The following is a 19,829-nucleotide window of genomic DNA, read 5'->3' on the forward strand; positions in this document are numbered from 1 at the left end:
CACAGTGAGCGGAACACAATGAGCAATTAAGGGTTAAGGGCCTTGCTCAGGGACCCAACGGTGGCAACTTGGTGGTGGCGGGGCTTGAACCGGCAACCTTCTGTTTACTAGTCCAGTACCTTAACCACTGAGCTGTCACTGGCCCTAATTAACATTAATAAATGGTTCGTGAACTGAGAATACTTGCTTGATTGACTTTAGCTGAGTCTGGTTGCTGCTGTCCAATTCTCCACTTCATGGCTGTTTTCTTCTTTGACACAGTGAACTTAATGGCCATATTTCTTTAAAAAAAACAATCTGAAATTCTGTTGGCTGATGTGATGTTTCCACTATCTTTTGGTTCATCTGTGATAAGTTCTGGCCAGAGAACCTGTTGTTCTAAATAGAATGGATGTATCTTTCTTATTTACAGTATTCCCTGTAACTTTTCACAATATTATGTATGGTAGATGGTAAAGACTCAGAGTATATGCAACTTGCTTTAAGAAATGTTGTTTTTAATCTGATTGACTATTCTCTCACCAAGCCACTACCCAGCTTTGTAAGAAAAGACTGAATCTACTTCTTTTATACCCAATCATGATACCCTCACCTGTTACCAGTTCACCTATTTATTATGAAAATGTTTCAAAATGGTGTAACTTAAGCATTCTATAAACTTTTTACTCTCATTTTCAGTGTGTTGCAGGCATCAAAATTTGTTTGTTTACATAATACAATATGTTAATGAGTCATTTTTGTACATTTGTCAGTTAATAAAGTTTCAAGAGAATTACCAAATTACAGATTCTGTTTTTTTAAAGCCCCAACTTCTCCAGAGATGGTGTTTGTAAATTAGACAAAATCACACAAAACTGTCTTTGTTTATCTGTATTGCAAAAGCCAAAAGAAGGTTAAAAATATAAAACAATAATTAAAGCTTTGAGTAATACCAGGATTACAGTGACCTCAATAATCTACAAACAGAAGAAGATTAAAGGCACAACCTTAAACTTTCTAGCATTGATCGACTGGCAAAATTGCAAATCCAGTCAAGAAACGCCTTGGTTAGGGAGATAAGAAAAAACTCAATGGTCACTCTCTGCATAGATGGTAGAATCTGTTGGATGGACAACCATCTCAACCAGCAACACTGGAGTGACTTTAGGACAAGTCTCCGACTGTCCACTGTATGTTCATCATTTTAGGTAAGGACAAAATAATAGTTTTTACCCATAAATTTGATGTTACAAATATATATATTTTCATGCTTATGAATACATAATTTTTCATTCATATTTGTAAGCACAAAGTATGTGTAGAAACACACATTTATATATACACACCACACACACACATATATGTGTGTGTGTGTGGTGTGTGTATATACAGTGAGGAAAATAAGTATTACAAACCCTTACAAAGACTTGAACAGTCTATAATTTTTATGGAAGGTTTATTTTAACAGAAAGAGATAGAATATCAACAAAAATCCAGAAAAAAAAACATTAAATAAAAGTTATAAATTAATTTGTATTTAATTAAGGGAAATAAGTATTTGATCCCCTACCAACCAGCAAGAATTCTGACCCCCACAGACCGGTTATGTGCCCATGAGGCACACAAATTAGTCCTGTCCCTGTATAAAAGACTCCTGTCACAGAATCAGTTTCTTCCATTCAAATCTCTCGACCACCATGGGCAAGACCAAAGAGCTATCAAAAGACGTCAGGGACAAGATTGTAGACCTGCACAGGCTGGAATGGGCTACAAGACCATCAGCAAGAAGCTTGGTGAGAAAGAAACCACTGTTGGCATGATAATTCGAAAATGGAAGAAATACAAGATCACAGTCAATCGCCCTCACTCTGGAGCTCCATGCAAGATCTCACCTCGTGGGGTAAGAATGATTCTGAGAAAGGTGAGGTCAGTCCAGAATTACACGGGAGGAGCTTGTCAATGATCTCAAGGGAGCTGGGAGCAGAGAAATGCTGGATATGACCCCAAGAACACCATCCCCACTGGGCATTTCTCTGCCTCCAAACACGGCGAGTGGAGTTGATGCCAAAGAGCTCAATTTTGGTCTCATCTGACCATATCACATTCTCCCAAGCTTTCTCGGAATCATTCAGGTGTTCATTGGCAAACTTCAGACGGGCCTGTACATGAGCCTTCTTGAGCAAAGGGACTTTGCGGGCACTGCAGGATCTCAATCCATTACGGCGAAGTGTGTTACTAATGGTTTTCTTGGTGACTGTGCTCTCAGCTCCCTTGAGATCATTGACAAGCTCCTCCCGTGTAATTCTGGGCTGACCTCACCTTTCTCAGAATCATTCTTACCCCACGAGATGAGATCTTGCATGGAGCTCCAGAGCGAGGGCGATTGACTGTGATCTTGTATTTCTTCCATTTTCGAATGATCGCACCAACAGTGGTCTCTTTCTCACCAAGCTTCTTGCTGATGGTCTTGTAGCCCATTCCAGCCTTGTGCAGGTCTACAATCTTGTCCCTGACGTCCTTTGATGGCTCTTTGTTCTTGCCCATGGTGGTCGAGAGATTTGAATGGAAGAAACTGATTCTGTGACAGGTGTCTTTTATACAGGGACAGGACTAATTTGTGTGCCTCATGGGCACATAACCGGTCTGTGGGGGGTCAGAATTCTTGCTGGTTGGTAGGGGATCAAATACTTATTTCCCTTAATTAAATACAAATTAATTTATAACCTTTATTTAAAGGTTTTTTTTCTGGATTTGTTTGTTGATATTCTGTCTCTTTCTGTTAAAATAAACCTTCCATAAAAATTATAGACTGTTCAAGTCTTTGTAAGGGGGTAAACTTACAAAATCAGCAGGGGATCAAATACTTATTTTCCCCACTGTATAAATATATATATAAACAGGAATTACTAGAAGTATATTTAAAAAACAAAAACATAAGTGATTATGTGATTATTCACCCCTTCCCCGACTCATTGTGGAAAAATAGAGATTTTTATTTTACTGTACTTTGTTGGAAAAACAAGATAATTATCCTTCCAGGGGAAAAAATAACTTCTGCTAAAGAAAATGCTAAATGAGACATTCTTATAGTTAATATTTACCAGCAAACCATGCATACCATCAGCATCAGAACACATTAACTAGCCAAGGGCTTAGCAGGTCTCACAGATATAGTAGACTACTGTTCATACAACTTCTAAATACATTACTATTATTGTTTGAATTAATACATCCACTTACAAACATTAAGTTTGTTTTTATAAGTAAGTGACAACAGTATATTAAGCAAATTGAATATCAGTAGCATCAGTCACGGCTGAAGAAATTGCAGGAAGGAATTGCCAAGTATTTTCCAGTAGGTGTGCAATGCTGGTACAGAAACAGCCAAGCAGATTGCAGGTGTAATTAAAGCAAAAGATGGTTCTACAGTGTTTTGGTAATCCCTTTTTGCAGCATATTCAAATTAAAATGAGTTGGAGAAAAAAAAATTCTTATTTTTGCTAAAATGTTTTTGCACTTATCTGATTATTTTGTGTATAAAAAATATGCAATGACCTTGTACTGTACACAACATAAGTGGCTTGACCAACCTTTGGCAGTAAAACTAGTAACTTTGATCTCATCATGTGGTCTGTAAGTTACACAAATGCTATATATACACTAATGAGCCAAAACATTGGGACCACCCACCTAATATGCCAGGACAATGAGTCTACAAAACAGTTGAAGGTATCTTGTACAAGGACATAACCCATCCATTAACTTCTGTATATTGTTAGGTGGGTCATAATATAGTAAATCCTGGTGCTAGTGCTTGAAAAAATCAGGAACTATTGGACAGGCATTAGGTCGGACATCTTGACTGGCCTATTTATCAGACACCATAGCTTTCATCAGGCACCAATAAGTCTTGGTTGGCTGCCCAACAACCTGATGGCAGTTCATGGCTTGTCCCTCAGCCCGAACTCTTTGATGTATCAGAGATACTACAGCCCAGTCATCGGGCCATTATGATTTGGCCACAATTATTTGCCACTGGCCAAACACACTCAGATCTTTATGCTACCCATATCTTCTGTATCCAACATGTGTACTACCACAAACTACCATCAGCCAAAAATTTAAACAATCCCAGACTGTCACATGAAAAGTGTTATGAAATAGGCATTACTGTACACATTTTGGTCGTAATGTTTGGGCTCATCAGTTCATACAAGTATCAAGTACCTTTAAACAGTCTAGGGGTGAGGGGATTCTCAGGAAAGCACAGCAGCTCAGAAAATTCACTTTCCAAGCTGCTGTAATAACTGACTTTCCCTATGGGATTAATAAGGTTATCTATCTATCCATCAATCCATCCATCCATCCATCCAGCAAACTAGAAGCACCTATGTTGTGACTGGCTACTACATGTGTCTCAATAAATATGGGTGAATCATAACTCTGTTGGAGGCAGATATGTCCCATAATAATACTAAATAGTAAATAGAATATTTACCTAGTAGTGTAACTATATGATGGCACTTGTGACAGTCTCTGGTTTCAGAGGGACCTCTATGAAATGTAGTGGTGGGCAGCAGTTAGCTCTTTTTTTCCTACAAAATTAAAAACATGGTAAACTTCCTTGCTTAATGGTTTGCATCTTATGATAGTATGGTTAAAGTGGAACAAAGACGACAATCTGTTGCTACTGTTCATGATGTAATCAATAAGACAAAACTCTTCCAGCACAGTGTTTAATGTGATACATACAGGGTGGTTTAGAGTGTACAGAGATCTCGTACAGCAGATCTTCTCTGCCTGAACCATAATACTTTCAAAAAGAAAAGCTACGTTGCCCACTTCTTCAAAATGTTTTCATTTAAAAAACGAATAAAAACAGACCACAGAACCACTCACATAAAAGAACTTCGTTCTACATTTTTCATGATAGTGTTCACTGTAAACACCATGTATTTCTACTATAAATTGGTGACCTATTCAAAGCTATTTAATGACAAAACCAAACAGAATGTAACAGACAGCATAGTGTAGGAAAAAAATGTAGTACAACAGAATGGCATCAACTGCCTTCTAATAAAGTCAAGGTTAAAGCAGTAACTAATACATTTGAATCCAGCAAATAAGGAAAAAGCACTTTGGTTGTCTTTGCTGACGGTCTCGTGCAGAAACACTAAAACATATAAAATATCCTCAAGTCTCTTCTTCAGACCAGTTTCACGTTGTGTAACAAGTTTTTTGATTTAAAGTGCACATCTTGAGGCATGTCTGATTGAATCTGCATGTGCTCACTCACACACACACACACACACACACACACACACACACACACACACACACACACACACACACACACACACACACACACACACACACACACACACACACACACACACACACACACACTCCTCTATACACTGTACATAAACAAAAATATCCAGAAATAGATAAGCAGTGATACAAGTCTTTTAGACATGACTAAACTTAACAGTATTTGGGCCGTAAACACATCAAATGTTTAAGGGGTTTTTAGGTATTTTGCACATAAAAATGTTGGGTATCCACAAGATATAAACATTATAAACTAAACTGAGGATGTGTGATCACAAAAAGATTGTTCAATCTTCAAGCCGGATAACACCATAAAAACAGCATGCAAAATATATAAGACAGAGACTGAGAAGTAAAACAAGACATAGACCACATAGGCACACAGACGATCCACTAGGTTCAGTGATGCTGTGTGCAAGTCTGTCCATTAAATTGTGCATTCAGTACTTCAGAAAATTCTCTTCTTGAATTACTTTTTTAATCTTAAACTTTACTAAACAGCACTGCTGTTGCGAGTGACCTATCATGGATCCACGAAGCAAGAAACCAATATCGGACCATGTCTTAACTGTAACCCATCCTAATCAAACCCTTAAATGACCTTTAAATATTAATATTTTGTGTCACACCTGCATACAAACATGTATACAGTACTTTTATAGATCAGGACTATATATACTAACATATTGACCTCTAAGGAAGCACCCATCCTGTAACAATGACATTCCAATAGCAGCTAAAAGTGTCCACAAATTGATGAGAGAATAAAATAAATATGTGTATTGAGCATGTGAAATGTGTGCACTCTGATAGGTCAGAGGGAGAAATGGCCAAAAGCTCGTCAGAAGGGCCCTATTAAGGGGAAGCAGCGTCCTCCGGTGGCTCCTCTGAAAAATTTCCATTCACTCTGAATGCCCGCACACAGTTCACTGTCATGACTTGATCTTCCAAAGCTGCACAAAAAAAGAAAGCAATATTGTTTGTAGGTTTATTAGGATTTTAACATCATGTTTTATACTTTGGTTACATTCATGACAGGACAGGTTGCCAGGTTACATATGATTTATCAGTTCTAGTTCAATGTCAATCATCAGATCAGATTTGTTGATTCTTGTTAATTTATTCATGTTTCAGGTTTTAACTATGATGATGGTTCTATATATGAACTATCAGTTTTGTAAAACAAAGCAATGAATTATTAATTAAACAAATAAGAAAATCATACAGATCATATATATCCATTAAGTCTATATTTAAACTCACTGATATTCCACAAAGGACTCCTACTGTAACCATGTATGAGTTTCTTTCTATTCTAGTCCAATCTATCAGTATTTTTGACCACTCTTTGTTGGCCAACTGCTTCATGGCTCTTAGATGTAAAGGGTGCCTTCTCCCAAATGTTGTTTTGAGATCTCTCCACAATTTGTTCAATAGATCTGCACTTATTGACCATCTTAGAACCCTCCAACACTTTATCTTTATTCATTTCTGGGTGCTTTTTGGTGTATGTATTGTTTGGTGTATGTACTAGAAGACCCATGACTTCTGATGGAGCCTGGCTTTTTATGTCTTTGTGTCAACAGGCTTTCCTACCATAACACGCATTTCATTCATATGACAATAGACAGAGCCAGATGACACTGCTGTACGCTGTGTTTGCAGGTCGTCTGCGGGTTGATTCAAAATCTTTATCCACCATTCAAGTAATCTTTCATTCCAACTTTCCAATTTTTCTCTATTGTCCACGTTCATGGGAGCACCTAAAGTTTTGACATTTTTGGCCTTGATTTTATATATTCTTATATATAAATGAGATTATTTATAATCCTGCCCTTAATGCTTTTTTGCTTTTTATTTCTCGAAGAAACCATTTTAGAATGTGTAAGCTGCGTCATGAGCATTTACCTTTACGTTAAAGCCAAGCAGGTCGCTGATCACCCCTGACACTGCAGACAAAATGACCACTTGTGTGATGCTGTACAGCAAAGGGTTCATGGTGAGCCCGTACAACCTAAATGGAGAATCCAGCTCCTGATGGAGGGACAAAAAAGTGAGGGAACAAACCATTACTTCAGACCTATCAACTGCTTTGAAGTAAGTGCTTAATCATTTGTACTATTGGCAGTATGAGTACTATTTAAAATGACTGCTGTAGACTGCTTTATTTCTGCTTATGTCTGAATGGCATCCTGTTCTTGGACTGTTTCCCTTAACAACCACACAAATGTCGCAAATTATGTTTACACTATCTTTGGGTTTTTGGTTGAGTTGTCTAAGAATTGTTAAAAGAATTCATACAACTGTATCATTTATTTCGAAATATTTAAGTATTAAGTCATAGCAGTAGCAGTAGTATTAAGTAACATAGCAAATAGGTACCATGTCAAGGGACAGAAGGAAACAGCATGACTTGGAGGAACTTGTACCTTTAGCAGTTTGGTGGCCAGCTTGAGAACATTGTTGACAATTGTAAGCTCTTCTTTCTTGTTTGGTTTTTTCTCCATTTTCAAGTACAAATTAATCTAGTCAAAAACACAATGAATTGTTTCAGAATTTCTTTGTTTCAGAAAATATAGTGTATGCATTCATTTAAACAAATCTGAGTGTGTATGCGTTAATTAATACCTGTTCGGTCAGAAGGATTGAGGCGTTGCTGTATTTTTTGCTGGTCTCCGAGCCCAGAGTGACAAAACGCAGCAGGAAGAGTGAGAGAGAAAAGCACCAGATTACCAGCTCCCAGTTGTAATGGTACTCCAGAAACGTCTCGTGCACATGCAGCAACTGTGGATCAACGTGCAGATGAACAAAGATTGTAAGGGTTGCAAATCCTTAGTAGGATTAATTACAGCATCAACTGAAATAACATCCAGAGAGACAGACCTGAGCACAGCAAATAAAGACCACTGAGAGAGTAAGGAGAAAGGCAGATGAGACGATGACGTCGACTGAGCGTTGAGGGCCACGTCTCTGCGCAACACACACACACACACACACACACACACACACACACACACACACACACACACACACACACACACACACACACACACACACACACACACAGAGAAAAGGAATTACAAATTAAAGTAATACAAATTCTTTAATTGCAAACTTTGAACTGTGGCATTAAATAAGACTGAATAATTGATCATGCCAGATTACTGTATTTATTTTAATAGGATTTACAGCAACAAATGTATTTGCAATGCAAAGTTTAATTCTATTAAATTGGATTAAGGAAAAAATATTTTATGGAAGACTTATAGCTTATAATGCTAACAGTAACTGCTACAGGTAAGATGCATTAACAAAATACTCCAAATAGTGAAAGTTTATGAACATAGGACCTGAATGAGTTCAGAATCACTTTATTTTGCCAGGTATGTTACACATACAAGGAATTTGTTTTGGTGATACACATAATAATACACATGTATGACATGTAACTTAACACGTATTTAACAGACCATGTCTGGATATTAAATTAAATTTGTGATTAAGTTTGCAATACCAGAATGTACATCAAAATTTACAATTAAGCTATATCTAAAAATCTAAATGCCCACAATGAATGCCATGTTTCAGGTTTGACCAGGTTTACACTGCCTCTACAGTTGGATAGTCAATTTTTACATTTACTACAGCATAGAATAGAGTTTTATCATCCAGCATATAGAGAAAACACAGGTAGTACTGAGTCAGTAAAGTAAACAGCAATTGTTTTTACTTGAACTAGTAAAAGAAAATCATTTGGGATAGGGCATGTGTGGATAAAAATAGTTCTGTCTGCAGTCATCTGTCTGGTATAGATGAGTTAAATGTGTGGAATTACAGATAGGGTTGACAAAATTTAGTCACAGTAAATGTAGATACAGTAACTGAAAAGGTTTTTTTTTTTAAACTGAATCTACAGATGAATGGTGTCTATGAGGGTGTCTGTTATTCTACATGATGTTAATACATATATTTAAATCATCTCCATTTATTTACGTAGCTACATATACGTACTTCTTTATTCACTAAGTTGTTTCCTACAAGATACTTCATTACTCTAGTAGACTAGTTTTGATGAGGTTTAATTTTACAGCTTACTTTGTTGTCATGAAAACGTGTGTTTAGTGTTACTCTGTATCATTCATGTAATACCTTCAAGTATGAACGCAGAGAAAGCCACATCTTAATGTTCTGCACTTTCTTCAGACGGAAATGAGGCACCTCAGACTTCCTGGCCCTACGAGCTGAGGTTAGGTGACCAAAAAGCTTAGCAAAGAGCAGCCTCTGCAAGAAGTAAGATGACACATGTGATAAAACACAAATCAGCTTGAAGTTTCTGCAGTTATTTGCCAGTATTTTTATGAGCTAAGTTATAAAATTATAAAGTCTCCAGAAGGACAGTAAAATTATAAGTAGGAGGTTAATTATAAAATGCTGCTATTACTAAATTATTTAGAAAAGATTTAAAAAACTAGCTTGATGGTCAACAATATTTTAATAAAAAATGCTGCACAATCACTAGCCACATAATACCCTGTCTGGACTCTACAGGCAGTGCTGTCTGAGGAAGGTAGATTTTTGTATGTATTTTGACAGTAAAAATCCTTATCTGGATGCTCCTTTTGTAGTCAAGCATGGTTACATAAATTATTTTTTTTTACATTAACATTTATACTGTAATTGCTACAGTCCCAAGTTTTTGTAAACCATTTTTTGTGATTGTTTCTAATATAAATCATTAAATATTTTGTCATTGTACTGTTCTTTTGTTTTAACACATGTTAAAGTGTATTTATTACTATTATGTCATCATTACATTACATGACTCTCGCAAGTCAGCACAAGCTCCAAGAAACGAGATTACATTTCCATTTGTGTACCAAAAAAGTTAAAACAGACGTGATTTGCAACTTATGACCTACCTTACTTTATGACCCACATTCATCTAAAAACAGTACAACCACAAGAAATATAATGTTTCAACAACACATTTGATTGTTTTTTTCTTTCTGTGTATAAAAAGTTATCATAAACTTTGTGTTGGTAACAATTAAGACAGTCCTTTTCCTCAGAGAACACAATATTTATTATTTCAGAAAACAAAAAAAAACTATTTAAAAGATGGACTTTTAGGTTTAAACCTTTCCATGTGGTTATATTTATAACACAAGCACACAGGTTTTCAATGCAGTCCTGTATGAGAGATAGAGGATCAGGAGCATTCAATAATAATTTTGGCTTTTACGCACAAACATTTGTGTGGATTCTCTAGATAATTTAATAATGTTATTAACCATAAATGGTGAAATCCCTAAATTCCTAGCAATTGTGAAAAAATTTTGTTCTTTGATTGTTTGACTATTTGCTGCTATCTTTGTTCATTAACTTTTGTACACGCTTATATCCATTTATAACAATATCCTATAATAGGGTGATCTGGTCTTAATATGCCCCTGTTCCAGCTTTTGGACTGTGTTAGAGGCACCACATTAACACCCCAAATCAGAAAAGTTGTGACAGTATAGAAAATGCAAATAAAAATTGCGGTGTTTCCTACATTTACTTTTATTTCATTGCAGACAGGATGAACCCAGGACATTTCATGTTTTGTCTGGTCAACTTCATTTCATTGTTAATATACATCTATTCCTGCATTTAAGGCCTTCCAATTTAAACTGGGGCAATTTAGGGCTGGTAATTAAAGGTAAAATAAATAAATAATAATGCTTCAAAACAGGTGATAAAAACAGATTATTACAATCATGATTTGGTACAAAAGCAGCATCAATGAAAGGCTGAGTCTTTAAGCAGCAAAGATGGACAGTTCGTTTTTAAACATTTCAATAATTTTCTCATGCATTTAAGGGTAAACTGTATTAAATAATGCATTAAATTGTATTGAACAGTGCATTGCATGCTAAGTGATACTTTTGGTACCTGCTTATATGTCCTCTCCGCCACACTTAGCAGGAAAAAGAAGAGCCAGATGAGGCAAACACGGACCATGAAGCTTAAAGTCACCATGGCGATTACCATGAAATCAGTAGAGGTGCCAAAGGCAATAGAGATCATCTCAGTGGCCGAGAGAGAGGCCAGCTGCTCCATGTCTTTGTACTGGAAAAGTCTAAATGCGAAGGGGGTAAGACCCAGAGTCACAGCCACCATGTTTCCAAAAATCTGGTATCCAATGCCAGGGGTGTACAAATTTACCTAAGGACCATAAAAATAGTTCAAGAACCCATTAATGCAATAGATTTATTAAGAACATAGACCAGTGCAATACAAAGTTCAACAAAGCTATTGCCAAGAATTAAACCATTTATATACCATCATCATTATCTACTTTATTCTGATCAGGGTTACACCTAGATAGAGCACCAACCCCAGGCAGGACATTACACATTTACCTTCACTGTCACACTCACACCTAGAGGCAATTAAAGTAGTCAATTTACCTTCTGCATTTATTTGAAGGTTAAAAGAATCACATGCAGACATTGGCAGAACTTACAGAAAGTGACAAGAGATGAGGCATTGGTTCCTGTTGCCAAGATCCACACTTCCCAGTGTTACAAGTCAACTAAAATGACACTCACCCTGTTCATTATCATGCCACTGATTTCCAGTACTGACATGTCTGCCTTCTTACACTCGTTTCCTTCCCATACGATGGCGCTCACACGCTCCAGCCCTGGGTTTGAACTGTGGAGCCATGGTGCATGTCCCTACGCAAACACAAGAAATATTAGTATGCTAGCATTTTAGTCAGATGAATGTATGTTGTTCTGATCAGTCTCCAACTGTTTCAAATGTGAAGCTTACACTTACTTGTTAACAAGCATGTAAAGTGGTCATTTAAAAGCCTGTGTAGCTTTTATTTAACTGATTGATTAAAAGTTACTAAGGCTGAGGTATTTAACAGGTAAACCACTGGATGGAAGCAGCCCTGCTAAGCAATTTAAGCTGCCCACTAGGAAACTGTACTTACTAATTTTTGCAATTTCAGATAAAGTTTTTATACACAAAGAAAAATACAATAAAATGTGTTGTTGAAACATTATATTTCTTGTGGTTGTACTGTTTTTAGATGAATGTGGGTCATAAAGTAAGGTAGGTCATAAGTTGCAAATCACGTCTGTTTTAACTTTTTCTTTTTTGGTCCAACATTAGATTTATTAAGAACATAGACCAGTGCAATAAAAAGTTCAACAAAGCTATTGCCAAAAATTAAACCATTTATATACCATCATCATTATCTACTTTATTCTGATCAGGGTTACACCTAGCTAGAGCACCAACCCCAGGCAGGACATTACAAATTTTTTGCAATTTCTTTATAGGAGAGACCTTTACTTCTTAGGGTTATAATGATTTGTCTCTCTTCTTTTGTCAGCTGCAAGATACTATATCCTGTATTTACATTTAAGTCAAAATGACAGTTGTGACTAACAGTCACGACATGCAATATTGTCAAACCTAAAGGGTGTAGTGGCAGAGTTGTTTCAACACTGCTAGTAAACAACAGTCCTAATGGTGTTCTAGAACTTTAGACTAGTATTATATGCTGTTAACACTGGATTTGTAATACCTCCAGACATGCTGAGAAATTATTCTTGATGTGTAAACAAGCAAACAAGCAAAACCTACTACAATGTTATGTTTGTGTGTACAGAAAATTATGTGGACTAATTGTAATTGTTTTGGTGCTTTACACCTGTTGTTAACAGGTGTATAACAGTAATTTCGCTTCTTGTAATTATTTATTGATATAGAATAACTAAATATGTATCTGTTTTTAGTACACAGGGCCTTTACTAACCCCACCAATACAACAATGCTGTTTGTCCTTTTTCGAAACATTATATATTATTGATGAAGCTCTTCTTCCACACCTGCAGGAATGGGTCATCCCTGTACTCCTTTTTTGAACTGGGGTTGACAGCAGACCCCTCTGCCTCAGTCTCACTGGTGCAGGAGGACCGGCATTCCGCACAGTGCAGGAAGTCCTCCCACAGCACGTCCTCCGTCTCCGACTCATGCCGAGTGCTCTCAGAGTCCTGAGTGCGCAGACTGGAGCAACGGGAGCTGCAGCTAGTGCCTGATTTAGGTGTCTCCTAGGTGATAATACAGATAGATGGGTGCTGTGTTTTAATTTTCATTTTAACACATTTTTGCACACTGTTAGTATGACATGTAGCCCACAGTGGACTTAAAAAGTATAATGACCTCCTGACTTTCTGAGTAAAATCATGTTGGTACAGTTTTTTAGAGAAATCAAAAACTTAAATCAAAAACTGGAATCACTTATTCACAAAAGTATTTAAGTCCTTTGCTGCACTCTTGTGGTCAGGCACATCACTTTTTTATTTACAGCTTTTATGCTCATAGACAAAAAGAGTGTGCACTGTAGGTGTACCTAGTAAACTAAGAGAGAAGAAGACCTTAACCAGCTATCTGTGGAACCAATCAAAATCAGAAGAACAACTATGCATACCTCTGTTGCTGCATAGTGTTTTTTGTAATGGTGGGATCTTCTGTTGCGCAGTGTGCAGTCGCTGTTCATGCGCTCCACCCCTCTGCGAATTGCCCTGTAGTTTTCGGGGTCTTCTTCACTTGACGCTTCATCTGACATGTTCTCTCCACTGCGTAGAGCTGCCACTTCCTGCATAAACCACCAAAACACACCAAAAAGGACTTTCGCAAACACTGTTCTTAACGGCACATGCAAACATAACAAGCATATAGACAACATGCTCTAAAATTTCAAAAATTTCGTAATAAATGAATCAATGACAAAACAATCAATGTCTTAATATTGTAATTCCAGCCATGACCTGCCTGTCACATGAATCATTTACTGAGGCTTTCTACTTAGACCCTGGATCTTTAGGCTCTGTGTTTATTCAGCTTAAAGCAGTGGTCCCCAACCACCGGGCCGCGGACTGGTACCGGTCTGTGGGTCATTTATTACCGGGCCACACAAAAAGAATAAATAATTAGAGATTGCTACAAGAGCAATTCATTTTCCAAAACTCTTCGGGTGTTATTGTCTTCAATCACCACTAGGTGATTGAAAAACAGCTTAGGATTCACACCAATTTTCCATTCTATAGTTATTCTATTTTAAATCCTCCCGCCCCCGCTGGTCCGTGAAATGATATCTTATATGAAACCGGTCCGTGCTGCAAAAAACTTTTGGGACCGCTGGCTTAAAGTATTGACAGTACCTTGTTGCTGGATGACAGTATCAGGTTGTTCCTGGGCTGTGAACTGCTCCAGACCGGCTCCTCCGATCGCAACAGGTCACAGTGAGGCTCATGGAGTTGCAGCCTCTCTTCGCTGCTCTTACTGATGACACGGCCATCCAAGGAGACATAGCCATTATCTGTTTCTGTGGACTTGTCAATAGACCGTTTGGATGTTTTAGACCTATTAGGGAAAAACCAAGAAAGTGGCAAGTTAGAATACATATGCTTAACAATGTAGGGGCCTCATTTTAAGTTAGGAAATAGCCAATCAGAGGAAAAGTTCAGCGTCACAGGACGCTAGTGGGTACAGCATATTCAGTTCCTGTACCATTCTACAGCAATTATACACAAAGGCTTCAGAATAATATCGCAGATTTTGCTAATGAAAGAAATGAGGCATACCATCGTAAATCACCTCGGGTCAAAACATCTCACAGCTCTTAGTAATGGTAAATGAGTGTTTACTAATAATGTAATAACAGGTCAATCCACTAGGAGGCAGTGTGGCATTTTATTTGTTTATCATTTGTAACCGCTTAATCAGAATAGATCTTATTACGTAAACACTGGGCACAAAGCCGAAAAGACAACCACGACAAAACAGCAATTTATAAAAGGGCATCTTACACACTTATTTACATTTACCCAAACCAAGGAGCAATTAAAAGTTGCCAAGCTACCTACAGGCATTTTTGGGGCGTGGGAGGAGACCGGAGTACTAAGAAAACACACAGACTCAAACATAGAAAACTCACAAACACTGATTGTTGACATTGTAAGTAATTAATTTGAAATTATTATTTCATTTAGGGGAGTCATGATAGCACAACATGTTGTGTGGGTGGCATTTATTTTCAGAGCTCAGGGGACCCGGGTTCCAACCCTACCTCAAGTGGCTGTCATTGGGGAGATGGCTATCTCCATGTCATTTTTCTGTGTTGTGTGTGTGTTTCAGAGTCTCCGGTTTTCTCCCACGTCCCAAAAACATCCTTCAGTAAGAGGACTGGCTTCTAAGGTGCTCTTAGGGATGAGCAAGTGACTCCAGACATGCGCTCATAGTTTCCTGCAAATGTGGATGTGTTCCAGACATGCGCTCAAAATTTCCTGGAAAGATCAGTGGTACTCTTATTTACAGAAGGGATTACCAAAAATGTATAAATACATGCATGTTTGTTTTAGGGAATATGTCTTTCATCGCTGCAACTGATTAATCGGAATCTGACTTAATATTTTAGTCAGTGTCTTAATAATGTCAATTATTAATTTACAGGATAATTACAGGACGAATTTAGAAAACGCAACATAACATATTCCTCATTTCCTTTTGGTTCAATTTAATAATAAAAAAAGCCCACTGATTACTGGTTCATAATATCCTCATTCCAATAAGAGATAAAATATCTTGACCCACCAGGCTTTTACATAGAGTTCCCAAGTTGTACCATTAATAATAAAAATAGCTGCAAAATCCACTTTTCCTTGACTGTATAATGTAAAAAGCTTAAAACATTTTCTATGTTAAACTTTATCACAGAGCCATGATTTAAAAAATAAAATATGGAAACATTACAATCACAAAAACACAATGAACAGACATGGGTAAGCGGTGTTGCAGCTATGCAGATGTAGAGTATAGTCTTAGAGGGAAAAATACACACCCTGATTTTAAGATATAATGGCAGAAATCTCTGAAGAAAGCGCCAAGGCCGAGAGAGGCAGCAGAGCTGGGGGAATGCGATGCCCCCTCCTGTGTGTTATCAGTAGTGCTAGAGCCATCGCCTTCCCTATGAACTTCCAAGTGAGCTGCTTTCCTTAACTTCCTTTAGCAAGAAACATTAAAAGCGTAGAGCGCTTAGAGAGAGAAGTCCAAACAGAATCACTTTTTAAACACGAAGAAGCTTTTCAATAGATTTCTCCAAAGGAGATAAAAAAAAAAGTAAGGAAAAATCTAATTATTACAGCATCAATGACTGCAAGTCAATCATTCAGTGAATTCACATATGAATCGATCTCAGTAATAAATTATCATTAAATAAGTTTTAGGAACTGTTATCACAAATATAGGTAAGTATGGTTTACCAGTCTGTGCTAAAACAGACTGCACACTAGTATTACCTAGTCTTTAAACAGTGTCAATAGAGTCTCTTGATGCATGCTCAATAATCCAGGTACACAAATCCACAAAGTTGAATCAGTTCATCTGGACACAAGTTTGTTGTAGAGATACGTTTCGCCACTCATCCAAGTGACTTCTTCAGTCTGAGCTGGTGGTGAATACCCAAAACCTTATATGCAGACGATTTGCATAACGACTGATCACCGCACATAACAATGAAACTGGTGATCAGGTCCATATGCAAATCACAATGACCATTAAATACAATGGTCATGTGTGCCTTTCAACACATGATTGGGGTAAAGCTCCTATTACGGCGTTGTAAGATGGTGATAGATGTACTCTCAGGCCCGCTCCTCGGTTCAGGGATGGTTGTTCCCTCTTCACATAGATGGCCTCTTTGACTCCCCGTTCAAACCAGCGTTCCTCCTTGTCAAGGATCTGCACATCTTCATCATTAAATGAGTGGCCGCTGGCTTGCAGGTGAGTGTAAACGGCGGAGTCCTGGCCAGAAGAGGTCAATCTTCTCTGCTGGGCCATCCGTTTCGCCAAAGGCCATCTAGTTTCCCCAATGTACAGTTCCTGGCAATCCTCCCAGCACCTAACAGCATATACTACGTTACTCTGTTTGTGTCGAGGGACCTGGTCCTTAGGGTGAACTAATTTATGGCGTAGCGTGTTTTGGGGTTTGAAAGCAACCGAAACACGGTGTTTGGAGAATATCCGGCCCAATCGTTCTGCTATTCCCGCCACATACAGAATCACCATGGTTTTCGCTTAGACAGCGGTTGTCCTTCTCCTTCCTTTCGATCCACTGGAGCCGTGTTTGGGCATTTTTCCAGCTTTTACGAATGCCCAGTTGGGATAACCACATTCACCTAGGGCCTTCTTGACATGAGATTTCTCTTTGTCCTTGGCTGTAGTGTCTGTGGGGATGCTGTTCGCCCGGTGGTGCAGCGTCCTGATGACTCCTAGTTTGTGCTCCAATGGATGATGGGAGTCAAACCTTAAGTACTGGTCCATGTGTGTCGGTTTGCGGTACACATTTACTTTCAAATGTCCCCCATCTTGAATTGCAATTTCACAGTCTAAGAAGGCTAAACTGTTGTTGCTTGAAACGTATCTGTACAACAAACTTGTGTCCAGATGAACTGATTCAACTTTGTGGGGAGTGTAAATAGAGGGTTACGATGACTATGTCTGAAGTTTGCCAAAATGTAAGGCTGAATTTATTCACAGCTACAATCACAATTTTTTTTTATTAAAAATAGAATTTGCATTTGAGCTACATTGTGTGCCGTCACCTAAGAAAGGAATATAAAACAGCAGTGCACAACTAGTGAACTAAATCAAAAGATTTCTAGTGATTTTAAGATTTTTCTTTTCTTTAAAATAAATGTTTTTGTTAAGAACTAAACTTCATTTGATGGTGAACAGTTTTGGAAGGTACATTTTTGAACTTTTACCAACATTTGCCACCCGTATTCATCACAAGATAATATGTGGCCTTAAAGATTAGAGGAAATATAATTTAACAAGAATAATTAAATGTATCAAGTGGAATAAGTAGTCTTAAATCATTTCTAAAGCCATTTGTCCCTCCTTTACCCCAAATCTGCAGTACAGATCTCACACAGCATAGGCCAATTTTCTCCCAATAGTCAGAAAATTGTGCAGCAGCTCGCACAAAGACCAAACTAGAGCTGCTACATGCTACAGAAAGTACACCATTCACCTTTTACCCACACACCAGAAATGAGTGGCTAACCTATGTCACGTGACAAAACATGGACTTTATCAGTTTATCAGTTTGGCAACAGAGGTTAGCCAACACATTTATTTTAAAAACACTACAAGCTTAAACACATACAGAGAAAAGACAAAGAGACAATGCCAGGTCCTCCAGCCTGCCCACCTTCTCCTCTTGGCAGTGGAGTTGGGCGTGGATTTGGGAATGCGCGTTGAGACAATCTGGCAGTGCACAGTGCCCAGCAGCAGCATAAGCCAGATGGCATTGAACACTTCTGTGGCCGGGATGTCATGCTGATGTGAGATACTGAAGAATAGCACTGCTGCCAGCACTAAAAAACAAGTAAACAGATCATCAATCTTACTGGCATAGCTTCCACACATTACTTAATCTACAACACAAAATGTCTTTAGGGTATGTTCAGACTGTGTCTACAGTACCTAGAAGATCTTCTTTCTTCATTTTTTTTTCTTACAGCCTAAAATCAAAACTCACTAAAATCTTTCTTCAGCTTTATTTACACATTTTGCCTTACAATATGCAAGTAATATTGAAAAGAAATGGTTCTAAAAATTAATAAAAAAAATTAAAAACTAGAACAAGACCAGTCTCTTGATTTAGCACTTAGTGGAGTCACCTTCTGCTTTAATTACACCCATCAGCCTGTTTCAATAAGTCCCTACCAGCTTTGCACACCTAGATTGGGTAATATTTGCTTCCATACAGAATTCTTAAAGTTTAGTCAACTTTCGTGGTGGCTGCCAACTCACTGTTCTCAAGGCTATCCAAAGAATTCCTATTGGATTTAGGTCAGAACTGGCTGCTGAAGGACATTCACCTTCCTATCCATAAGCCTTTCTTGGTGGCGTGTTTAGGATTGTTGTCTCCTGTCTATCGTCAGCTGTCTAGCAGAAGGGGGGGCATGTTTTCCTTAAATTTTTTAAATATTTTTTTCCTTAAATCCTGACCAATTGCCAAGTTCCTGCTGCACATCCCCATGAAATAATGTTGTACCATAATAGGCCTTTACAAAAGGTACAGTGAATTTTTGGTGGTGTGCTGTGTTTTTTCAAAGAAAAATTCACTTCAAAACATTTAATCTGTTTCATCTGACTAAAAAATATTTTGCCACATGGCATTAGAATTTTTCAAATCTTTCAGCATGGCAATTTTTTGGGAGCGGCCTACCACCCTGCCATACATAAAGCTTGTGAGATTTTTGTCACATGCACCGCCAGACCAATCTCAGACATATAAACTTGTAAGTCCTTCAAAGTTGCCATCGGCCATTTGGTAGCTTTCCTACTTCTTAATAGTACCCAGAGGGAGAGATAAAACCACTGCCATCCTGAATCTTTTTCCCAAATTGTGCCTATGCACAACTTTATCACAGAGCTGCTGGATCTTT

The 19,829-nt window shown here is 37.8% G+C and overlaps 1 protein-coding gene across 2 annotated transcripts in view; it reads right to left on the minus strand.

Annotated features, from left to right (window-relative positions):
* Positions 1–4,699: 4,699 nt before the first annotated feature.
* The window catches only part of LOC134312356 (protein PHTF2-like), a 62,167-nt gene continuing 47,037 nt past the window's right edge, over positions 4,700–19,829 (minus strand). The window contains exons 7-19 of one of the 2 annotated variants that reach the window (XM_062994249.1): positions 18,587–18,752; positions 16,214–16,375; positions 14,535–14,736; positions 13,802–13,969; positions 13,200–13,421; positions 11,904–12,032; positions 11,245–11,517; positions 9,460–9,591; positions 8,194–8,280; positions 7,939–8,094; positions 7,740–7,835; positions 7,219–7,344; positions 4,700–6,263 (exon numbers count right to left, since the gene is read on the minus strand). In XM_062994249.1, the coding sequence (XP_062850319.1) occupies positions 6,243–6,263; positions 7,219–7,344; positions 7,740–7,835; positions 7,939–8,094; positions 8,194–8,280; positions 9,460–9,591; positions 11,245–11,517; positions 11,904–12,032; positions 13,200–13,421; positions 13,802–13,969; positions 14,535–14,736; positions 16,214–16,375; positions 18,587–18,752 (1,940 nt within the window). In that variant the 3' untranslated portion in view covers positions 4,700–6,242. The remainder of the gene's footprint in view (positions 6,264–7,218; positions 7,345–7,739; positions 7,836–7,938; positions 8,095–8,193; positions 8,281–9,459; positions 9,592–11,244; positions 11,518–11,903; positions 12,033–13,199; positions 13,422–13,801; positions 13,970–14,534; positions 14,737–16,213; positions 16,376–18,586; positions 18,753–19,829) is intronic. The other variant, XM_062994241.1, reaches the window with a different exon arrangement.

The sequence above is a fragment of the Trichomycterus rosablanca genome, chromosome 1 (genome assembly GCF_030014385.1).
Source record: "Trichomycterus rosablanca isolate fTriRos1 chromosome 1, fTriRos1.hap1, whole genome shotgun sequence".
In the NCBI taxonomy this organism is placed as follows: domain Eukaryota; kingdom Metazoa; phylum Chordata; class Actinopteri; order Siluriformes; family Trichomycteridae; genus Trichomycterus; species Trichomycterus rosablanca.